At 35.5% G+C, this 24,011-nt stretch overlaps 1 pseudogene across 1 annotated transcript in view; it reads right to left on the bottom strand.

Moving 5' to 3' along the window:
• Smp_171490 overlaps nt 1–24,011 on the bottom strand; it is a 189,121-nt pseudogene that overhangs the window by 163,204 nt on the left and 1,906 nt on the right. Inside the window, exons 3-15 of the mRNA in view lie at nt 21,201–21,332; nt 20,621–20,776; nt 19,546–19,674; nt 17,162–17,487; nt 15,261–15,606; nt 13,634–14,050; nt 12,112–12,404; nt 9,957–10,066; nt 8,722–9,083; nt 7,063–7,163; nt 4,656–4,855; nt 1,386–1,874; nt 392–569 (exon numbers count right to left, since the gene is read on the bottom strand). Coding sequence covers nt 392–569; nt 1,386–1,874; nt 4,656–4,855; nt 7,063–7,163; nt 8,722–9,083; nt 9,957–10,066; nt 12,112–12,404; nt 13,634–14,050; nt 15,261–15,606; nt 17,162–17,487; nt 19,546–19,674; nt 20,621–20,776; nt 21,201–21,332 — 3,239 coding nt within the window. The remainder of the gene's footprint in view (nt 1–391; nt 570–1,385; nt 1,875–4,655; nt 4,856–7,062; nt 7,164–8,721; nt 9,084–9,956; nt 10,067–12,111; nt 12,405–13,633; nt 14,051–15,260; nt 15,607–17,161; nt 17,488–19,545; nt 19,675–20,620; nt 20,777–21,200; nt 21,333–24,011) is intronic.

The raw sequence follows: 24,011 nt of genomic DNA, 5'->3' as shown, positions 1-24,011 counted from the left end.
CAAATAAATAAATAAAACAGATCCGATATGATAGAAAAATAACACAAGTTACAAGCTATTGAGAATTCTACTTTGAAAGCGTGTTACGGTTATAATGCTTAGGAAATATACGTTTTTTTGATTCATAACTTATCTCATGAAGCGATTATAATTTAAATACCACTGGGTATAGAATAGCTACATAAATAAATTCACGAGGTATTTTCTAAGGTAAGACTATTAGAACTCAGCTCTCAGTTATGTTGACTTGAGTAGCTGAGCAGTAATATCATTAGCCCTCATATATGTAATCATAGAGAATGTAAGTTAAATGATTTATAATAATTAAATTAAGAAAGCAAATCATAAAATAGGCATTTTGTCTGCAGAATATTAAGAAATGTATTCAAACCTTTCAAATTTTTCATCAGAATTCACAATCACATCGTATACACCACCTAAATTGCTTATGGCATCCACCATCGAAATTCTTTTCAGCTTAAATTGCAAACAATAGGGAATAGATGAACCATGATAGACTGATAAACTGCAAACTGCTCCATCTAGACGACATTCTGCCAGAGGACGATCTAGAAGTAAGAATTGTATAAAATGAAATATATTTCGACTAAACTGTTAGTGTATGTATTAAAAAACTCCAAATTATGTTTGGAAAATGGGGTTTATTGTGATTGCCAGATTTTGTAGGTTACATCATGAGCCATTGAACACAAGGATGTATTGAATAACCTACCCAATTTAGTATGGAACTCCTCAGAAATATGCATCTATGACCTCAATAAGGATCTAGTCCATGACCTTCATTTCCCACAGACTGCTTAACCCTGATAATAATAAGTGCTTCTAGGGAGTCGCATAAAAATGAGAAGTAGCGGGTCAGTTGTTACTCAATATCACTTTCTACAGTCTAGATTTTGTAAATCTTCAACTCATTATCCCCTTAAATGTTACAAAGAAATGTTAAACAACACAGTAAACGTGGTTCAGAACTCTTAAAGGCCAAAATACCCAAGGCCTTCAAATATTGCAGTAATTCAGTTACATCCGAACCGCTCCTTCGAAATACAACGGTTCATGCTTATAATTCAAAATACTGTACGACCATAATCGAGTGTTATTGGTCGTACTTTCCTCTTTCTCCCGATCTTGTTGAATTATATCGTTCTTTAGACTTTGTGCTACTAATATGAGGATTCATCTTAAGACTAGTCACTGAAAGTGTATTAATAACGATAATGATAATAATAATAATATGACCAAACCTTTTGATTCAAACTGAATAATGAATGATTGGATGGAATAAGTCACGATAAGTTTTTTTTGTTTAAAATTAAATATTGTCAAAGACGAGAAATCATCAGCTGATTTTTCGCTGCAACAATTACTCCGATGATGACAATGACACTGAGATACAGATATGCTTGTATGACGTGATCTATGTTTAAATGTATTACAATTAGAGTGTACATTGGAATCGGAAAATGATGTACTGTGATTACGTGTACGATTGAGCTTTTTCATCAGTGAAGAATATTTCCATTTAATTGGTTTAATTCGATTTAACTGACATTGAGATGCATTTAAACAGGAGAGTAAATTCGATATTTTTGTATTTGACAAATGAACGACACATGATTCGTGCTTTATTGTTATCCATAAATATGGAGGATAATTTAATGATGATGATGATCCAGGACTTAATGTATAAGTGAGATCTTTCATGCAACATATTCGACGACTGATTAATATACGTAAACTGAATGGATTGATTAAACATAATCGAGAAATCATTGTAGAATTGCTTACACGTAAAACAGATTGATCATCGAAACTGAATGTATTATTATTCCCAAACGGTAATGTATGTCCAGCAGCTAGAAAAATATATGACAATGATGAAATAAACCTTTTTTAGCTTTCAGTGAAATTTGCTGAAGGGGTATAGGTACTTCTCAGTAATCAATAAATCAGGAGTAAATTGTAAGATATTAAACCATAAAAACGTTATTCCCATGAAAAACAGAATATCACCAAGAAAACTAATGACTAGTTATGTATCGCACAATTTCTTGGACAATGCCACTTCCTATGAATATCATAAGATATGATTAATGAGGAAATAGAATATAAATCCATGGGGATCTTACAGTGAATTTTTAAGAAACAATATGATAAACCTCCTGGAGAAAAGAAATCTACACTGGTTATAGTCTAACTTCAACTGGGTCTTTTATTAATTACTTCCATGGTGATTGATTTAAGTATTTGATGTTCCTTATCTCTTGGTACTAAACGAACCTATCCGCTTTTCATCTTGTGAACTTACTTGAATGCACACAAAGTCAGTCAGGATCCTAGAATCTGTATTAACTGGAATCGACTAAACACCATATTGTGTGAGAAAGTCACACATTAATTGTATCGCCAATCAATCGAAGTTAAATCATCTGATGCCGACAGGGTAGTGCGAAGGTTAAGCGCAAGGCTCAAGACCTGAAAGTCATGCGTTAAACCTATGGTGGGTCCTCGTGAAGAGTCTAACATCAGGACGAAACAGCTGTCAAATGCTTCCTGGCTATTATTGGTTACTTAACTAAGATGAGTGGTGTAAAGTACAAAATTTAATAATCTATATACGCCTGCCTTCTCTATAATTAGTTTTTTTCTCGACATTTAATTGCAAAATGTCTATCATAAGCTGACGAATCGTACAACATGCAAACAGTAAAAATCTATTCCACAAAAAATGCTTTTATTTACCTACTAAACGCTTATTTAAAGAATGACTGGAGTGTTTTGCCCACATTCTGTTAGGTCCCAGTAGACTAGTATAATTGATTAACTCAATGTTCGGTTACTCATTAGGTGTGACACACATCATTGATGTCATATGATACCTATAGTATAATAAAACCAACCTATGTGAGAATTAGTGACGCTTTCTGAGTAACTGTCAAAATAGTAATAAACGTAGATGATTGTCTTCCTTAGGACAATCTTATGTATTCGATTTTGAGGGTAATTTCATGTGTGAAGATTGGTGATATCACCCGACTTTAAACTTTAATTAGCCAGTGTTGGGATGATCCTGCAAATTTCTCGCAATAGACATGACAAGCTCAGGAAACATTAAGGAGCATTCCATCCAATCAGCGTTTGATTAGAAACATAGCGAAAATGAAAAGTCACATGTAGAGATTCTGATTGGCTGATTACTATACTGCTACTATGTTTAGTAGCATTCCAGAATTTTCAGGGAAACCTAAGGACTTCTAAAATACTATAAAAACCCCTATATTTTCTGTACATAAATGAACTTTTGGAGTAAAGTGCTTCTCGCATATTTTTTGCCTTTTCTCTCGTGTTCAAGTCGTTGTGTAGTTCTGGCTTGGGGGTTACGAAATTAGCTTAGGATCCGAATATAGCATTCAATCAACAAGACGTATCAGTGGCGACGGGAAAAACTACAATGAGTATTTCTTTGGAGCAACTAGAAGCTTATAAAGCATCAAGAAAAGCGGTTTGAACAGTCTCAAATCAGAATCATGGAAGCCCTTATGCAGAAATTATGCATGTCCCAACAAAACTATGCTTCTGCTGAATTACAAGTATCTCATACTGATTCAGTTATTAATGCAATCCATGAATTTAATTTTGATGGTGCAGCAGGTGTCACTTTTAACTCTTGGTTTAAGAAGTATGGAGATTTGTTCCGTATTGATCTCTGCAGACTCGATGACGCTTCAAAAGTCAGAATACTTCTAAGAAAGCTTGGGACAACAGAACATGAACGCTATAGTAACTTTATTCTTCCGAAGAAACCACGAGACTTTAGTTTTAATGAAACAATTCAAACCCTGTCTCAAATCTTTGGAGAACAGTCGTCTCTATTTAATATCCGTTACCAGTGCTTGAAGATAACGAAAGGATCAAGAGATGACTGGGTGAAACATGCAGGTATTGTGAACAGAGAATGCGAGAGGTTCAAGTTGTCTTCCATGACTGAAGACCAGTTCAAATGCCTAGTATTTGTCTGTAACCTGCGTTCACCTGAGGATGCTGACATCCGAACGAGAATCCTAAGCAAACTTGAACATTGTCCCAACATAACCCTGCAGGAAGTGACTACTGAATGTCAAAGGTTAGTGGATTTGAAGCATGATACCTCGATGGTAGAAAACATTAACCAGTTTCTCCACGTTAATGCTGTTGAGAGAAAAGTCTTACAAGGTTCCAGCATACAGAATTATCGAAATGACAGCGGCAAATGATCATCCCCATGCTGGTTATGTGGAGGTTGGCATTTCAAAAGGTTTTGTCCGTTTAAAAGTCATCGTTGTACTACGTGTTCCAGGAAAGGACACAAAGAAAGTCATTGCAAAACCCGAAAACGCCGTCAACATAAAGTTTATTCTCTGTGGGATCCGATTTCAAATTACACACCTCAGTTAAAGAATATACTATCAAGCTATTAAGACCACGACCAAGCGCCTAATATAATGTACAAGATGTCGAGTCATTAAAACTAGTGATCATATTGTAGTTTAATAGATGGAATTCGATTAGAGCTAAAAGAACTAGACAAACATGACGATGGTCACTACTCAGTAGTCAATCAATTTTCAAAACAAAAAAAACAAGATCAAAATACATACATTTAGGTTCTATTAAATTTTCTCCCTCAAGATTATAACAATTCCATAAGTCTAATTTATTGAATAGGTCCAAACAACCAACCAACACTCGTATATTTGTAACATTGATCGTATACGAGACATAGATATTATTGTTATTGTCTATCAATGATAATTTCTCACTAGATCTGTTTTTATCATTTACAACAGTTTCACTTTGTCTAAATGAAACAGGAAAAAAAGAAATTGAAATCACATCAATATTATAATCTGACTAATAAATTTAATAGTGCAACTTCTAAGATAACTATTATTAATGATGCTGCATTTATGTAAGGCAGATACGAGGGATCCCCCATAGGGAAGTCGGAAAACCCTGACCCCAAACCAATGGTGTATATGGGCTCCAGTATCCTTACGGAAAAATGGAGTATAAACTTATTCCTAGTCAACAGCTACCATGGGACCGCATCTCTGCTCTCTTGTGGAGTAGGCCTCTTCTAGGTCAAAAGATCCGGAAGTGGCACCCTAAGAGAACCACCTGATTCAGTTTGCGCAGTGGCCCAACCTACACACGAATTCAATGACAACTACTTTGTGGCGCATATATATATATATATATATATATATATATATTGGTGTCCTGTTGTATCAATGCTTGTGTTTAGATAAATAAATAAATAACTTTAATAAAGTTGCCGGACATCCTACCAGCAGTGAAGAAAGCAATTGAGCTATGACTTAAAAAATCACTTGTTCCTTGAGATTTTCTCGTAGAAAAAATCCAGATTACTTGAACCGAACACAATAAATTTAAGCTCCGAGAAAGAATCTGTACTGCTGACAGCAATGGTATGTGAATATAAAGATAATCATTATTCGTAGAGATCTTGTGAGCTGCAAGTAAATATAGACTTTAGAATACTTAATTCCTAAAAATACCATATCCTCTGTTGTTCAGCAGATTTTCAGTTCTGACAATCAAAAACTGTGAGTAACCCAGCAGAAAATAACAGACTAACTAAAAATGATATTAGATGAGGATTTCGACGCTTTAATAATTTCAGTTGTGTACAGTTTGCCATTGATTGATTGATTTAACTCATGACAAATGACCTAAACAGAGAAAATACTTTAGCCATCTGACCGGGTAAGTACTAATACTACTCGGAATATATATATATATATATATATATATATATATATATATATATAGTTCTTATTTATTAAATTGAAAAGAGCACAAATAACGGTTTGACCAGAACAAAGTAAATTCATTTTCTTTCATAGGTTTTTCATTACGCATTGTAAACAGTCGATGAGAAATCAGCGAGTAAGTCTAAAACTTGAATTTGTCGACAGATAAAGACAGGATACGGATAGTTAGTATGTTTTGAATCGACTTACACAAAACAAGTTTGTCTAATAAAAGGTTAGTATGTCTATCTTGTATGTACTAAAAACCTACTGTACAAACTATCTTGATATGATGGTCACGCTTGACTAATAACAAGACCCGATGGAACTATATTAACTGAGATAATCATTCCTTTAGGTTTTATCATGTCAAGGAGGCTGCTTAGAGGACTAAAATTAGTAGACACAAAGTGATTAAGTATAATGAGGTTATAAATATCCGCAGCTAAACGAGTCCAGGTTTTAGATGAATCCCCGGTACTAACTATTTGTAGTGCTAACTCTATAAATAAACCAACATCCCAATGGTGTCTACGTAATTTACTCTGATAGAATTAGGATGGTCAAATGTCGTCTAATAATATAAAACAACCAAACCTAAATTGTGAAACTTGGTGAATTATCGTTTATCTTATGACTGCTTAAGGTGTTAGCATACATGACACTGAATAAAACAGTTTATCCTTAGTTTAATTTCTAGAAAATATTCAGTATGGATGGACAGTTTTGATGGGTGTACCATAAGCAGATGCAGAGTTAAAACTTTATCAATAAAAAATATAAACGAGAAAAAAAAGAATTTTCTGTCCTATTTTTACTACATAATTGTCAACTTCAGTTTTAAAAGTTACCCGATCGACTACCACCGATGTATCTATCACTGTCTGAATCTGAGAGTTAAGTAAAAAATCAGTGAATGAAATTTTCAATGTCATTCATAGCAAATAAGCCACTAATCAAAATGTTATACTTAAAAAGTAACCATCGATTTAATTTTTTCGAAATTTGCTGGACACTGTTAAACCCACTCAGTAAAACACATATAAATAATTTATGAATGTTTAATCATTGATATAGGAACTCATCAGAATGTCTCTTCGCATCAACTAATTTGGAGAATCGGTTAACTTAATTTAATGGTCATTAATCTGTAGGGACAAATATATCTGATAGCAGTGCAAGTTAAGACAAACAACTATATTGAGTATATATAAATAGTGTTTTTATCTACCTTTGAGATGCATTCTCAACTTCATGTTTCATACTTTCCCCTACCTCTCCTCCCTCCTCGATTTCGGATAACTCTGCAGGAGTACTACAGGGAGTTTTGTACTGTTCGTCATCATCATCATCTTCGTCATCACCATTGTTATCATCGTTATCAACATCCAATGATTGTAATGTCTTAGGCTGTTTCTTATACTGGTGATTATCAATTTCTAATTCACGACAGTTCAATGAACTCATTTTCACCTGATCATATAAAACAGATCATAGTTATAATTTAAAAGAATATATATACAATAGTTTTTAGTGAGTTTATTTCATTAAAAAGATGATAATTTTCTACTTTAAACGAAATTATCCGACCATACGTCGTGCTAACAACTTAAAAACATCTGAATACACTACGATAAAAAGTAGCATATCGCAAAGAATAATCGACAGAAATATAGGTGTAGATATTGTCTAACTTTTTGTTTGCATCATAGACTAAGGTTAGTTAGATAAACATTGAAAATCAAGAAACACTGACCAGCTATTTTGTTCTGGTATGGGACTTCTCAACAGTGCGCCTCCATAACCTCCAATAAAGATAAAAACTCAGGATCTTTAGGTTTTGCAGCGAACCCATCATATCTAGACCATTGCATCAGTGCTTCAAATTGAGGGGATCAAAAGCGAATATCCAGTGTTTTAACTCGGTTGGTGGGTAAGGAGTACCCACATAGGGGAGTTGGAAAATCCTGGTTTCAAACCAATGTTCCACATGAGCTTCAGAATCCTGAGGGAACGAATAGAGTATGCATCTATTGTCGGTCACCTGCTACCATGGGACTGCATCGCCTAGCGTTGCTCCACTGCCCTGTGGATTGGACCTCTAAGTCAAGGCTCGGAGATTGTTCTCTTAAGAAAATCACCTGCTTCGGTTTGGGTGCCTGAGCAGTATCACAGTCCTCACACAAATAGAATGATGAAGTGTGGCGCATAAATATTCGGTGCCTCCTTGTCATTCAGTCAGCAACAACGTAGAACTTCGTACGTACGTACATCAGTTCGAGTTGCCATACCACATAAGCACAGAGATGCAGTTGTCGATTCAAATCCCATACTGGTAAAAGTAGTAAGATTATAAGCATTAATGTGAGAGATTAGGGTTTGAAGATGTTATTCAAGGAGTATAATCCAGTGAAATAAATTTGGAAAGAGAAAAAAAGGACATGAAGAATTCAGAAGTGCCTCCTTGTACCAATCTTTATGTATTCAAATCACTAATAATAATGAAGGTGCAAAGTGAGAGTTGTGATTTCAACATGGAAATGGTCTCTACGAGCTTATTGTCACAGAATCTCAAAATATACCATTAAATAGACTTTTAGAAATTACCAACTTTCAGTAATTAACATAAATATGTATTATCTCGCTCGCTAGGCGGGATCGTGGACGCACGCTGCTGAGGAGTCCCACAGTAGGATGAAACGGCCGTCCAGTGCTTCCAGGTTTTCCATGGTGGTCTAGCTTCAATTGACTCATGATTTCAAATATGAAAATACTAAATTCTCCACAAAACCCCTTCTAATCTATAAATATGTATTACAAAATCAATCTAACAGTGAGTCATGATTTTTAAATGGATAACAAAATATAAAACACTAAAACATTAACTCACTGATATTCTATCGTCAATTTTATTAGTTACTAGGATCTCTGGCCAATTGGTCACTTGTAAATGACCGAAATCACATAGTACGCAGATTATTGAATTAGAAGTAAAAAGATTTGGATTTGGATTCAGCATGTTATCATGCATAAAACAATTCGGAAATAACACTTTTAATCCATCTATATCGAAATTTATAGCCCAACGATTATGTGATTTAACAGGCGTAGATACATTTGAAGGAAAAAACTGTGGCGATTTGGAAGAATTAATTTTAACTTCAACATTCTTATCAAGAGTAGATTTAAGAAATGAATGTAAATTTCTTATTGTACGCTCCTTGATTAATGTGTAACGGCGTCCAGTTGAGGCTGTGATAATTACAGAAAAAATGTACACACTCTCAATTATATTTCAGCAAAACTAAACAAGGTTGAATACGGTGTAGTGTTTCAAGTTTACTCATTGCTAAGTGTAAATGATTTTAAGCAAAAAATCTACAATACGACGTGATCAAATCAAGACTTAGAATCAGTCCATCAAGTTGTTGACTACTGGTTTGTCCCATATTGGAAAGTCAAAACTACCTGGTTGAGGTTTTCAAGATAATTGAGATCGGTGATTGAAGACGTTGGATGACATGCTTCGAAACTGAAAGTAGTGACAACAATGTCTGATGTGTTTTTTTCTACCAGTTAGTCTTCTTTTCTTCAGGTGACTAAACAGAAGACTGGGTTAGGGTTGGTCTAGACAATCTGGGAGCGTGAAAATAGGGTTTGCTATGAAGCTGCTTAAGCCACATATTACTTTTAGCAAATAGTTTAGAAGTATAAGCTTAGTCCTTTAACGGGCTTACTGGGGTGAATGGAAACCCGTGCAGCAGAGGGAAGTGGGTTTTTCGAATTTTATCCTTTTAGTGTGAGGAGGCAGCATCGCTGCAGATCCCGGGTGTCTGAAGTAAACACCTTAATCCTGTCAGACCTCTGTATAGTCAGCAGTGCGACTTTGTCTTTGGACCATATTCATTTAATATTTCCATAAAAACATGTGTTTGCAGATACCATTAACCATTCAAAACAGATTGAAAACAACAACCATCATGGTAATGTTAGAACAGTTAGAAAAAAAATAGGAGATCTAGATATTTAAACACATTGTCATATATGATAAAGTGTAAAATCAAATATACATTGTAAAAGCAGTTAATTGACAGATAAGAAATGAACAAATTCATAAACACATACTTTCTAATTGTGAAGATGAAGCCGATGTAATCACATAAATGAAATTCATAATGTGATGAATTAATTCAGGTTGAAAGACTAAATTCACAGGTTCTGTATGAATTTGAAGACTATAGAAAATAAGTTTCAAAAGAAAGAAACAAATAGAAACGAACAAATAGTGAGAGAAAAATTTCCTTGTACTGTATAATATATTCATTATATTTTGATAACATGGAACATTGAAAGAATAGTTTAAAATATCGACATTTATAATAACAAACAGTGACTGACTTCAAGAGATATGTCCTGGAGTTCTAATGAGAAGCAGTAACCAGTGAAGTTCAAACCACGTCTGTTGTGAGATAACAACTCACTGAAGACAATTGGTGAGCAGTTGCTCAACTTCGTGGATTGGTTGAAATTAGACATTAACACCATCGGATGCAGGCTCAGTGGTCTATCGGTTAAGTGCTCTGGTGCGAGACTGATAGGTCCTGGGTTCGAATCTCGCAAGACGAGGTCGTGGACGCGCACTGCTGAGGAGTCCCACAGTAGGACGAAACGGCCGTCCAGTGCTTCCAGGTTTTCCATGGTGGTCTAGCTTCAATTGACTCATGATTTCAAATATGAAAATACTAAATCTCCACAAAAACCCCTTCTGATAATAGATTTATTATTGTAATTAGATGAATTTATTTATTATTTATTTGAACACATGGACATCGGTTCAAAGGGAGCACCAAATACATGTGTCACATCAATAACAATGAGGTCAGTATTAGTTACCACAGATTTGTGTAAAGGCTGTAATACTGCCCGGCTGAATGAAGAATGATAGACTATCAAAGTTACGTCTTAGAATATTAGTATGTCTAATTTTTAATTTGTGATTATTAACAGTTAATTCATGAGTTTTCCTCTATTTCACTAAGCCTTAACATTCTTTTAATTTATAAACTGTTATTCAAATATTCCCAATTAATTTTGATGTGATTATCATCACTGTATCCTAACTTTTATCTTAAATGGCCTATTTTCGGCACACATTATATTTTATAAACTATGGTGTGCCATAGTATAGTTGTTCACTTATTCGAGAATGTACATTGTCCAGTTAAGGAATTCATTCAGATATCGAGGTTTGTACTAGTACTATCTCGCAGAAATCCGCTCTATATTATTTTATGGCCATGAAACATGGTAATTGAAAGTGAAAAACATGAGTGGACTACAGAATTTTGACCATAAATTGAACAATCGGGTAAGCAATATTGAGATTAGGTATATGTGGCGAAACGGTTGATAAGATGATAAATCTCCATCGATTGAGTTGAATTGAATGTGTGTTACTTATCACCAATCACCGCTTACCTGTAAACCTAATATTTACTGATGTAAGAATAGGATGGAAAAAAGTTAGGGGCAGGCAAACAAAGACATAGAATTTTTGCGGCCCGTTAATCTGACTCCTATTTGATCGAGCGATGAACGTATGAATGTTCTATGAACATAAATTTCCCACTTAACTCCGTATATTACCTAGGCTCAGACTGTGAAAAAGAGTGAACCAGGTGTAAATCCAACAGAGGGCATCAGTCCACTCAAGATTGCAACTACACCTTATGGACGATGGATAACCAGCATTAAACCTAGGTAGATGGTTTCCTGACAAATACCTTTAACTACTTCACATCAAAATATAGTGCATACAACAACCAACCACTTAAACTAGTGCTCATAATCCCCTAAAAAATAGACAATATAATATCAGTCACTACAAAGTGATTAATCAGGGTAATATCAATCAAAACAAGTTCATCTATCCTAAACAAACTATCTGATTAGGTTTATGGCAAGTATGAAAATCTCCTGAATCTATTGTATAGTGATTTATCCAATAAAGAACAGATTTCCTCTTAAATGTATAGCTCTGAAACTAGCAAATAATTTAATGCGGATATTCTGGAAGAGATAACTGGTGATAACGAAATAAAAGTCATAATGAAACATAACAGTTGTATGAAGCAATAATGAGATATATATGTAACTCATTTTCGAAATACTCAACTTTGAGGCATATTTCAAAAGTGAGGACTACTGATACCATCGAACTATACTCGAAGCTAATGCAAACACCAAATAAGCGATTAAAAACAAACAAACAAACACTTACACATAATCAACATTTTTTTGTGATGGATTTAGTTCGTAAATAAGATAGAAAACTTGTTTTTCATTACTCTGTTTATCAGTTGATAAAGAACTAGTTTGATAACGAGGAAATACAACAACAGGAAACATGGGGATGCATTGAGATGATGATTGTTTGCAATTTTTTAACATATACCGTTCATCATGAACAGTAAATGATTGAATATGAGTTGATAATCGATAAGAATAACACTGTGGTCGAACTTCCAAATCAAAATACAATTGTTTTACTGATATACTAATAAATGCTGGATGCTTTCAAAGAGAAATATTTGAAAATTAAACATTTAATTAGAATCTAACCATGAAATATATATATGAATTGAGTGTAAAGGTAATATGTAGTTTGTTGTGCCACACTGTAAATGTGAAGATTGATGATACTGTAATTAAAAGTTGAAAATTTTATTCGCCATAAAGTAATTAAATACAATTCCAACCAATAACTGCCCCGACGTGCAATGTTTTATGGTGTAGGAGTAGGTTGGAAGAAAGCTAGAGGCGGCCAGACCAAAACATGGCACAAATCCATGAAGTCACTGACAATTGGACTGCGCCATGTTGGTAGGTGTAGACTACCTGGTTGGGATTCGCGAGATGATAGCAATCGATGGTTAGAGACCTTGAATAACATGGCTCAAAATCATTTGCAATGGCGAAGGTGCATCTACTCTTTATGTTCTGCCAAATTCTAATCTTCTGAATTTTTCATGTCTCTATCTTTTTTCTCTTTCCGAATTTATTTCACTAGATTATACCTTATCAATAATATCTTCAAACCCTAATCTCTCACATTAATGCTTATAATCTTACTACTTTTACCAGTATGGGATTTGAATCGACAACTGCATCTCTGTGCTAATGTGGTATGGCAGCTCGAACTGATGTACGTACGTACGAAGTTCTACGTTGTGACTGACTGACTGAATTAAATACAACTTTAAACTACGCATTACCTCATCAGCATACAATATGCTATGGTTACATGACGAATTTCAGGGATATAAACTGTGTGTATTTCGTTAATTCTAGGCTAATTTTCATAACAGTTCCTTCTTTAACGAGCACTATTTATTCATGAGTTAAATATAAATTATAAGAATAATAACACATACCTATTACAGAAACCGACTAGATTCTAACTATTGGGTTCCATGTTCGAACCCCGATCAGTGGTTGAAGACGTCGGTCATACTGGCACAAAGAAATTTACCCTTTATTTTTCCGTAGACCTTGAATTAAAGAGTTTTTTAAGTACATATGTTCTTATTGTATTCTCGAATAATACATTCAATGTCTAATCTTTCGTATTATCATTGCTTCTAAATTATTTTGAATTCTACAATATTCATATTAATGTCATCCTGCTGACGTAATATGGCACTTTAGGCTAATATACAACTGTGCCAGGCTGTAAGTTATGACTGGATGAATGAATGGGCTCTTACAACTTTTACATGAAAACCATCATAATAACAACTTACTGTATACGTTTCAACAGATTCTTCAAGGTGATCAATTAATCGTAAACTACATCCATCAACAGTACATACCAACTGTACAAATATTGGATATGTAATACCAGTATAGTCAATATTATTTGTATGTGAAGCGAATTCATCCAATAATTCAAAGATTGTGTCGTTCATTGAATGATTTAAATCTGAATCGATTGTTTGTTGATCAGTTACGGGCTGATTCAATCTATCTACATTAGATTGTAATTCATCAACTGTTGTTGAAGATGTTAACGATGATAAAAGTGAATGAATTCCCCACCCTGAAGAATAACGCCACCAAGTATAATACCATGATTGATTGGCTGTTGATGAGCTTTCAATGGCTGTAGAAGGATGAATTCCTGGATCAATAGTAATTGTTGAACTTTTGTTATCTGATTTCTAAGCAATTTAAAATGGGCAGAGCAAAAAAATGACAAGGAAAATGCATTCAGAATAATCTTTTTTAGAACGGATGAAAATAGGTTAATCACACATACTCAGCTTCGACTTACACTTTAAATGTGACGGGTTAGCCACAGGTTACTCAGTTTCACAAATACGAGTAGAAGGGTTGAAACATGAGCGAAGTTGGACGTCGAACGCTTTAAGGCATTAAACTGCTATTTTACGCAATGCAAACAAGTAGATGCATAAATTCTCATGTTTATATTTACATAATTCCTTAAGCAGTTACATGTCCAAAACACTTCAGCTGACCAAGATTCACAACCTCATCAACCAACTTTTCATATTTACTTAGTACTCTGAATCCAATCTTAGAAAAAGCTTACGCGGTGATTCTAACAAATCCAAGCAATCCCTAGAAATCATCTATGATCTGACACTAACAAACTACGAATATCCTCTATTTCTAAAAGATATGTTTCATAGCCATAGAATAGGATGAACTGCTGTACAGTATACCCTGAAACCCACTTCCAGAGTGATGCAGGCTGGAATCGCCAACGTAGTATGATTGTAAGTTAATTAAGTACTTTGACTGTAACTTCAATTCCCCGTATAAAGCCTTTTTTCACTAATAGGGAGTTAGTTACACTGTCAAATGATTTGTAATATACAGCTTATTAACAGACGACCGCGAGATACAGACACTCCGGAACTTTACAGGTAAATTTCCAAGCCAACGGTACACATGAGCTCTGGCATCCTCGCAGAAAAGTTGATGTATGAACTTATTGTTGGTTACTGGCTACCATGAGGCAGCGCTTTCACTCCCTTGGGAATGAGGCTCCTAAATCAAAAGCCCAGATAATAGGCTCCAAACAAGACCACCTGCTTCGGTTTGGAAACCTGGAGAGTATCCCAGCTTACACACAAACTCACTGATTTTTGTGGCCCATTTATGGTGGTGACCTTTGTATCAATATTCGTGTTTAAATAAAAAAATAAAATTACGAAAGAGGGAGAGGGATTTAAATATGAAGTGATAAGCAATCCTTTAAAAATGACTGGAGAAAAGAAGCATTATTGTAACTATTTAAACTATGAACAAAACACCAATTAACACTAAAAACCTTTATAAAATTAGGCTAAAAACAACTAGATAGTATTCTTCTCAGTATCACAAAATTACAGAATGGGTAGTTACCAATAGCTTAAGTAATGTAACTGCAGCACGTCTCATAGCAATTAAGCGAAGAGTTGCAATTCGTTGAATAGACCATAACTGATCTAGTTTTAATCGTTCTAAATGCATTTCAGATGTATAACCCAAACCATTACATATACCATTGATTTGCTCAGTTGTAATCAAACATTTGGTTGTTGAAGATGATAAACCTTGAATTAAATAAGCTGTGTATGCTTTCACATAAATAACATTTAATTTTGCTTCTACTGCTAAATCGGATAATGAAATATGACTAAGTGTTGAGTGGAACAGAACACGAAGTTTTGGACGAATTTCACCAGCTAGATAACGCCACCATTGACTGCTAGATGTAAACAAATAATGAAGATAAAAGAAAAAAAACTGAAATAGTAGGTTATGAAAAATGCATGATACAAATATTTCTGCTAACTTCATCAAACTATTGTATCCGATAGACAGAAATCACTGCATACATAGTGATATTTAAAGCAAGGTACTCGTTGAGATACTTTTAGCAACCAGATACTCAGAACTGACCACGAGATAAGTCTTGGAAATATATTACTAAATCCGATGATTAAAGGTGATCTATCAAATGTTACCGTAAAATTCGATATATGGAAAAATGACCAAACAGAATTATCTAAAAGGCAGTAACATAATGTTATTAAGGTTAAAATACAATAAAATTCACTTCACACATCGTAATTTGATAAATACTTACAGTAAGACTCGTGAGTTACATTCGTGAAAAAATATTAAATTGAGTGGTCACGCATTAGTGGTCAATGTCATTTTTGTCAAGTACACAGTGCAAGCCAAACTCTGTAAAAAGATAGTACGTGATATCGAGCCATTTGAACTGATGGCTACAACGCAACATAATCCGTAGAATTCTATAGGTACTAAAGACTACACAAACATGACATTGGCCACTACTTCATAATTATTCACTGTAAATATGTCTTACATATCATTCACGCCCTTGATGCCTTGATATTAAAGTCTCGGACTGAGAAACTGGGTAACCCGAGTCCAAATCCACTGACGAACATTAGTTCACTTAAGATTCCAAGTGTCTTTCTGACGAATTCCAACTGCCACGAAACCTATATGTAGGGTTTCTGGTTATCCACCACCTAACATTGTGAGAACACTGAATGATTCCAATGAGACCTGAATTCTGGGCGTGTTTCACTAATTCAACTCATGCTAAATACAAATTTATGTATTCAGTAATCAGTCACATGGTATACGAACTTAGTAGTTCAAATAAACTGTCGTTACTGTTACATCCCGTGGAGATTTATGAATGGTAACTTTTGAGAACTATTTATGGCCCAATATGATATGCATATTTCCTATTGTATAATTGTTTAGTAACTAAACTATTCGTATTTGTGTCCCTCTTATTATAAGCTTTATTTTGACCTATAGACTATTATTATACGATTTACCATTCTTGGGTTATCCCTAGTCCATTGATTACTGTTCCCCCTATTCACAACCACATTTGGCCAAATGTTATTTTCTATTTTATGGTACGATGTGGTCAGTTTGTTTGGTATATAAACTCAGTATGTTTGAGAATAATGATTCATATTGCAGAGGCTGTTATTGGTGTTCTTGACATTAACTGGCTGGGCTAGGCAGACAGCAGGACTGATAAATACTCAAGACTGCTCATACGGCTTTTGTGTATCACTTGTCCGATCGATAAATTCACTCCTTTCTGATTGGCGGGACTCAGAACGTTCACATATAATAACAGAGCACGCACTCAATCGATATAACAGTTAGACGACACCAGATCATGATAATCAGCTTCTGATCCTTAGATATCAATTATTATTAGAATTGAAGAGAGGAAAACAGAAACATCTCAACGATTTACTTACTTTTTTACTACATTAGATGGTCTACGTTTCAATTGTTCTAAACGTTCATATTGACTTATTAATATTTTCGATAAATATAAAAGATTACAGCAAAATTCCTGGGATATTTGTATATTTAATTGACTTAAATTAATATTTAATTCAATTTGTGCTTTATTATTTAACTCCAATGGATGATTACTAGTAGATGTCGGTGTTATTGATCCACTACTACTGCCGACTATTCCAATATTTGTTTGATTACGTTTTAAATGGCCAGTTAAATGACATGGAGGTAAAATATACAACAAATTCTCTTTCAACAGTTTATTACAATCGTTAGATGACTGTATAAGAAAAGAAAAAAAATAGGGAAAAAATATAAACCAATCCAAAACAAAAAAAGATTGATAATGAATTCTGTTGAATATATATGTCACCATCCCATTGTAAGAATTTAATATTCACAATTGGATTTGATTACCTCTATAGAACGAATACCTAACGAATAACTAATCATGATTGATGACTAATTACGAAATCCAGAATCCATGTCTCACACTGTTCAGAACTCATCAGCTGTGTATGCATTTGGATCTTAGTGATAGTAATTACATTCAGACACTAATCCAGCACAAATCGTTTCAAACGATAAACTATTAATTAGTAATTCAATAGATCATGATAACTGTCGATTAGAATAATGAGAATGATATTTAAAATTAATGACGAGAGTTTGATATTCTTCCTCTGTTAATGTATAGAAATGAATTTGATTAGTCTGACTGTTGTAAAATAGATCCCTTGTACAGACAGTAGCTAACATGGAAAAAAGTTATTAGCTGTAGTGATCTGGTAGCCGTTAGCGATAGGATGCTCAGTTAAGATCTGATAGACAAATAAATCCATGTGAAAAGTCTCGAACTAGGAGATGTGCATCCTAGACTTTACTTGTTAATCATCATATCGTGTTACAAATATACTGTATCGTTTGTTTGAATTGAAAAAAATCAGAATCTCGTTTTTTGCGCGGTAATAACTGTGAGTTGTGAGTCTCGTCGGTTTTGTTTTATTTTTTATGTAGAAATAATCGGTAAACAGACCATTCCAATTATACCCCATACATATTTAGTACCAACAGGTAACGTTTATTTGGTAGATAGCTTAGCAACTGAAACCAGTTTCCAGTCATTGATTAGGCTGTTGGTTAAAAATCCACCTGACAACAAACTCAGTCTGGACAACTAGATAGCAGTATCGCAACCAATCACACCAAAAATGTAGCTGGAAGTCCTGAGCAGTAGGGTTAAAACTGTGCTAGTAAATTACATGAAAGTGTATTTAGGTCGAGATCAAAATAATGTCCTAGTAAGTGGTGCAGCAGAGTACACTTATGAGATAACTGCTCTTAAACCATTCAAAATGGAACAGAGTTGTAATGTATTGAATAATATAGAAAAAGCTAAAATATAGCCAATGCTACGCCTTACATTACATTCAACTAGAATCAATCGCTTAATTTACGCACTATATAAGTCAAAACAATATAAACTGGAGTAGCTTGGTGTGTGTCTTTATTCATGAGTAATACACAATAAGTAATCCATTGTTTAGATGACTAGTTTGTATTTATTTATTTACTGAAACACATAAACATTGGTACAAGCAAGCACCAGATATATATGCGCCATACAAATTTCATTCGATATGTGTGAGGACTGTGATATTGCTTAGGTGCCCAAACTGAAGAAGGTGGTTTTCTTAGGGGCCACACCCCGAGCCTTTGACCTGAAGGTCTGATCCACAAGGTAGTGGAGCATCGTGAGGAGATGCAGTCCCATAGTAGCCAGTGACCAACGATTGGTTCATACGCCATTGGTCCCCTTAGGATACTGGAGCCAGCCCATGTGCACCATTGGTTTGGAATCAGGGTTTTCCAACTCCCCTAGGTGGACTTTCCGTGTCCACCAACCCGGTTAACGAGTCGGATATTCGCTTTTCATCCTCTCAATTTCGTAAACAACACCCCCGCCACGAAAAGGTGGTGAGTAGGACTTCCCTGGCAGAGGCTATATACGCGTGGCTGTGTGAGAGCAATTCGAGAGAGCGGACTCTCCCCACTCTCGGCCGTACCAGGGCTTTTGGGGGCAGTTTGTATTAAAATCACACATATCAGCAAAACACAAGATTTAAGATAAATAAGTAAAGTTCGATCAAAACTGAAGAACCAAATAAATGACTTGTTTACAGTGTTATTTGGATAAAAAATATTGATTACATTCAAAATAACTAAACATTGTTAAGGGATAGATTTCCTACTAATATCGAGAAAGGACCATTTTGAAACAGATTTTAATTGATAATTAAAACTATGCAACTGTTTTACAACATTGTTATACACTGACCTCAGTCATAATTTTGACAGCTGATACATTTCCTGGGACAGATAACTTTGGACTCCACGTAGTGCTGAGCCCGTGAACATCGATTAATTTGTATTCAACAGGCTCTTGAGATGTTGAAGTAGTACGTTGCTAATTATTTAGAAAAACACGAGAAGGATGAACATAGTTTCTATGTATATAACAGGATTTAAGTTGAAAAATAAATCGTACGCTATTGCAATGACTAACAACAATTTTAAACACCTATTTTCCTTACACACTGATTAACACTAATAACGTAGGACCTTAGTTGACTTTCACCAAGTCGAGTTCATCTAGTTACCGAATGACGATTACAAAACACAATAATCCTCTTTTTATTTTTCCAAGGCTGTAAAACATGGAGTACGAAATGAGTTTTGAGGTACCAATGCCAAGGTTGGACTTGATAGTTTAAAATAAATTGATCATGGGTAGAAAGCTAATAATAAACATATTTTTTATATCCCAACTCTGAAGAGTTGACTTACATTAAGTCACAAGACGTAAGAAATATAATATTCTACTAGCTGGAATATCACAAAAATCAATTTATCATAGCATACGAAATCAGAAGGAAAGCCCAGATTGTATGTACACGATCATAGACGTCTTCATTGAAAGACTGCTTATATACGGTAGATGGAATTACACAGTGAAGTTGATATAAAACGAAATTTAGTTTGAAAATACGAACTTGGCAAGAATGAGTTTGACAAAGGGAAATAATTAATAACCAATGTTTTACTGATTTTGAGAGCCCCAGAAGATTCATACGCAAACATTTGTAAACATAATCAACAATTTATGGGAAATTATAACGAAGTTCAGTATCGATATATGCTTTCAATGAACTTTTTATAGCTAAGAAAATGACGTACAGAATTTACAGGAAGCTTTATTCAAAGGTTTAATTCAACCTTTATACAACTGTATTCCATTAAGTTAGGAATTTAAAGTTTGTCAGGAATGATTAACTTCCCGTTACTCAGAAATTTAGCAACAGTAAAATGGATGAGAGATAAACACAAACACATAAATACTTATTAGACCATACCCAGAGCGAGTTTGTAGTTTCCAATGTTAAACGCTGTAAACTGATGGTAAATGTTCCGAAATTTGGACGATAATCACAAGATGAATTGCTCAATGAGTCTTGGTTTTCGAAAGTATTTGGGTCAATTAGAGAAATACGAACTTCACGAATTTCAATCTATCAAAAAAGGAAAAAAATGAAGAGACACATAAGATTTAAAATACACAGTAGTATACAACAAAAAAGATAACTAATATATCAATATTATTATTTACACCAGCAAGACAAACTAATGTTGATCGATAGTATGTTCAAAAGGATGAGACTAACTCCTTTTTTAATAGATAAAAGCACTAACGAAGAGACATTATCGAACTAAATGCTTGTTTGCCCAGAAAAATCTCAAAGGCAGTCACTTATAACAGCACAGTGGGCAAGTAAATTAGTAATGACGCTTATTAATATCATAGGATGTGGGGTCTTAAGGGAATGTTGAGAAGAATGAAATTAATAACGCACTGGAACAGATACAGTAAATAACATTTCATGCAATCATTAAAACTAAATAAACAAACTTCTTACATAGAAAAGTATAACTTACTTGAAGACTACGAATTATGCTATATCCAACTGAAGTTATGTACGACCACCAAGAAGGGTTGTCTGACCTAGAATCCATAGCAACTAATGAGGCCATAGCTTCCGCGTCCTTTAGTTTACCACCGGATATTGTCTACAATTACAGGGGAATTGTATCAATGAATGATAAAAATTATTTACATTAGTAAAGAAGTTTGCTAGTAGATTTTAGTTGAGCACATAAACATAGAATATTGGTTTATTAAGTGATCATTTTCGACCAGACATCGGGACAAAGGTTTGAATTTAACAGGATTAAGTGAAACTGGAAGAATCTAAACGCCTGTAAAATAAAAGAAATGGTAAAATTTCAGAGTCAATGTAATAGTGACAATGGTCTCGAATCTGATTGAACATTCCAAATCTACATATCTGTACCATTTTATATTATCCACAACTCGGAATCCTTATCCACCTTGGGATTACTTTGTGATGTATTTCCACCATGTCAATGCGAAAAATTACGTTTATTCATAGGTTTTAATGGCATTCCACTGTTTTACATTCTATGTCAGGTTTATAATCTAAAGTCAGGTCGGTAAACACTCATTCCATCTGTCTTCAGCACAGGACAGCAGTCCCGGGTGTCTAAACAGTTGTACCAAAATAAATACTCTATTAAGTAAACCAACATATTGCTTTACAATTCTTTATGCAATAATTTAGGCCGGAAACAAAGTATGGGCCTGTGTTTATTTTATTTATTTTATTTAAACATATATATATTGGTACAAAAGGGCACCAGATACATATGCGCCACACAAAATAATGAAAGTAGGGAGAGAAGGGATGAAAAGATAAGGCGGACTAAAACGTACAACCAGAAGACTCTTTCAGTTAAGAAAGTTAGAACCACTCTTTATGTAGAAAGTAAAAGAAGGTTGCAGCAGGATCGCCACTGGCTTCTATTCTGAGCCATATCTGATAACGTCTCTAGCTACTGTGTTGCACCATCTCTCGGACCCCAGCCAGGGAGTCATGAAGGACCAACAGAAGCTAGCCCTTTGCAGCTTTCTTTCATGCCACGACACCATGTCATACACTGACCTCCTCTCCGCTTTTTCCAACCAGTCCCAGAGTCGGCAAATAATGCACGGCGTGGAAGTCTCTGGGACGACATTCGTAAAACATGTCCAAGCCACCGAAGTCGGTGTTTCAAGATGGTGACACCAATTGAATTATCGTCTCGGCGCCCGAACACACGATGCCGAACCACTGCATTACTAACATGGTGTTGCCACTGTATGTCAGCAATCCTTCGGAGACAACGATGATCGAACACAGAGAGACGTCTAACATCCTCAACTCGGAGAGGCCAGGTTTCACAAGCATAGAGCAAAACTGCTCTCACCGACGCGTTGTAGATCCGACCTTTTACAGCCAGACTAACATCACGAAGGCTCAAAAGATGGCCCAGATTGGCATAAGCCGCTCTGGCTTTCATTATACGTGCATCAATCTCATCACTCACGCCACCACCAGCACTTATATAGCTACCTAGATACACGAACTTCTCAACTACTTCAATCTGCTCACCATCTAGGGTGAGTACAGGATGAGAATCCTGCCAGTCTTGTAAGAGTGCTTTGCACTTCGAAGGTGCAAAGCACATGCCGTACCTGCGGACACTGATTGCCAACTGATTGAGTGCGGATTGCATGCCTTGGGCATTATCGCACAGTAAGATAATATCATCCGCATACTCGAGGTCGAGAAGTCTTTCTCCAGGCAGCAGATCCACACCGCCATTACTTACATCCATCAGAGCTGTTTCCAGGATGTCGTCGATGGTAAAGTTGAAGAGGAATGGTGAGATTGGGCAACCCTGCCTAACCCCACTGCTCGAATGGAACAAGGGAGAAAGGTGGTTGTATGCCCTCAATCTGCCTGAGGTGTTCGTATACAGGGCCTTTAAGATGTTAATGAACTTCTCAGGCACACCCTTCTTCAATAGACAATCCCAGAGAACAGTCCTGTCCAACGAATCGAAGGCAGCCTTGATATCAAGAAACACTACGATTGTTGGCCTGCGATAAGTATGACGGTGTTCTAACATTTGGCGGAGGGTGAAGATGTGATCAATGCATCCTCGACCAGAACGAAAACCAGCCTGCTCCTCGCGAATCAATCGTTCTCGGGTTTTAAACAACCTACGAAGAATGAGAGAAGCCAATAGTTTGGACGCAATCGGAAGTAGACTTATCCCCCGATAGTTGTTACAGGAACAACGTGAACCCTTTTTTAAGATAGGGACGACTATTGACTCATTCCATGATGTTAGAACACTTTCTTGCTCCCAAACCTTTGCAAACAACACCGTCAGTTCCTTAGCCAGAAAGTCACCACCATCTTTAAAAAGAGCCGGAGGTAAGTCATCTGGGCCCGGTGATTTGTAGCGCTTCAAGAGTTGGAGTTCCTTGCGGACTTCCGCCTCGTTTGGTGGATCAGTCGTCACCGGCCATGGGGGGCAGGACAAACTGGTTGATGTTGCCGGATGAGCAGGCCAGTTGAACTGCCCTTCGAAAAATTCCGCCCATTGTCCAAGACGTCGACAGATGTTAGTGATTGGCATCCCATCATCCTTGTAGATTGTTTCACTCACACCAGCCTTCTTGCCGCCAGTGGCTCGGATGAGTTGGAAGAGCTTCCGGCAGTTACCAGATGCAGCTGCTGCTTCCATCTCATTAGCACGCTACGACCACCAGGCTTCTCGGTCCTTACGCAAGCTTTGCCCAATTTCACTACGTAACTGCCTTCGTTTGTGGTCAAACTC

The sequence above is a fragment of the Schistosoma mansoni genome (assembly GCF_000237925.1).
Source record: "Schistosoma mansoni, WGS project CABG00000000 data, chromosome 4 unplaced supercontig 0032, strain Puerto Rico, whole genome shotgun sequence".
NCBI classification, from domain to species: Eukaryota; Metazoa; Platyhelminthes; class Trematoda; order Strigeidida; family Schistosomatidae; genus Schistosoma; species Schistosoma mansoni.
Note: the sequence above shows the minus strand (reverse complement) of the source record. Positions and strands in the feature narration are given on the sequence as shown.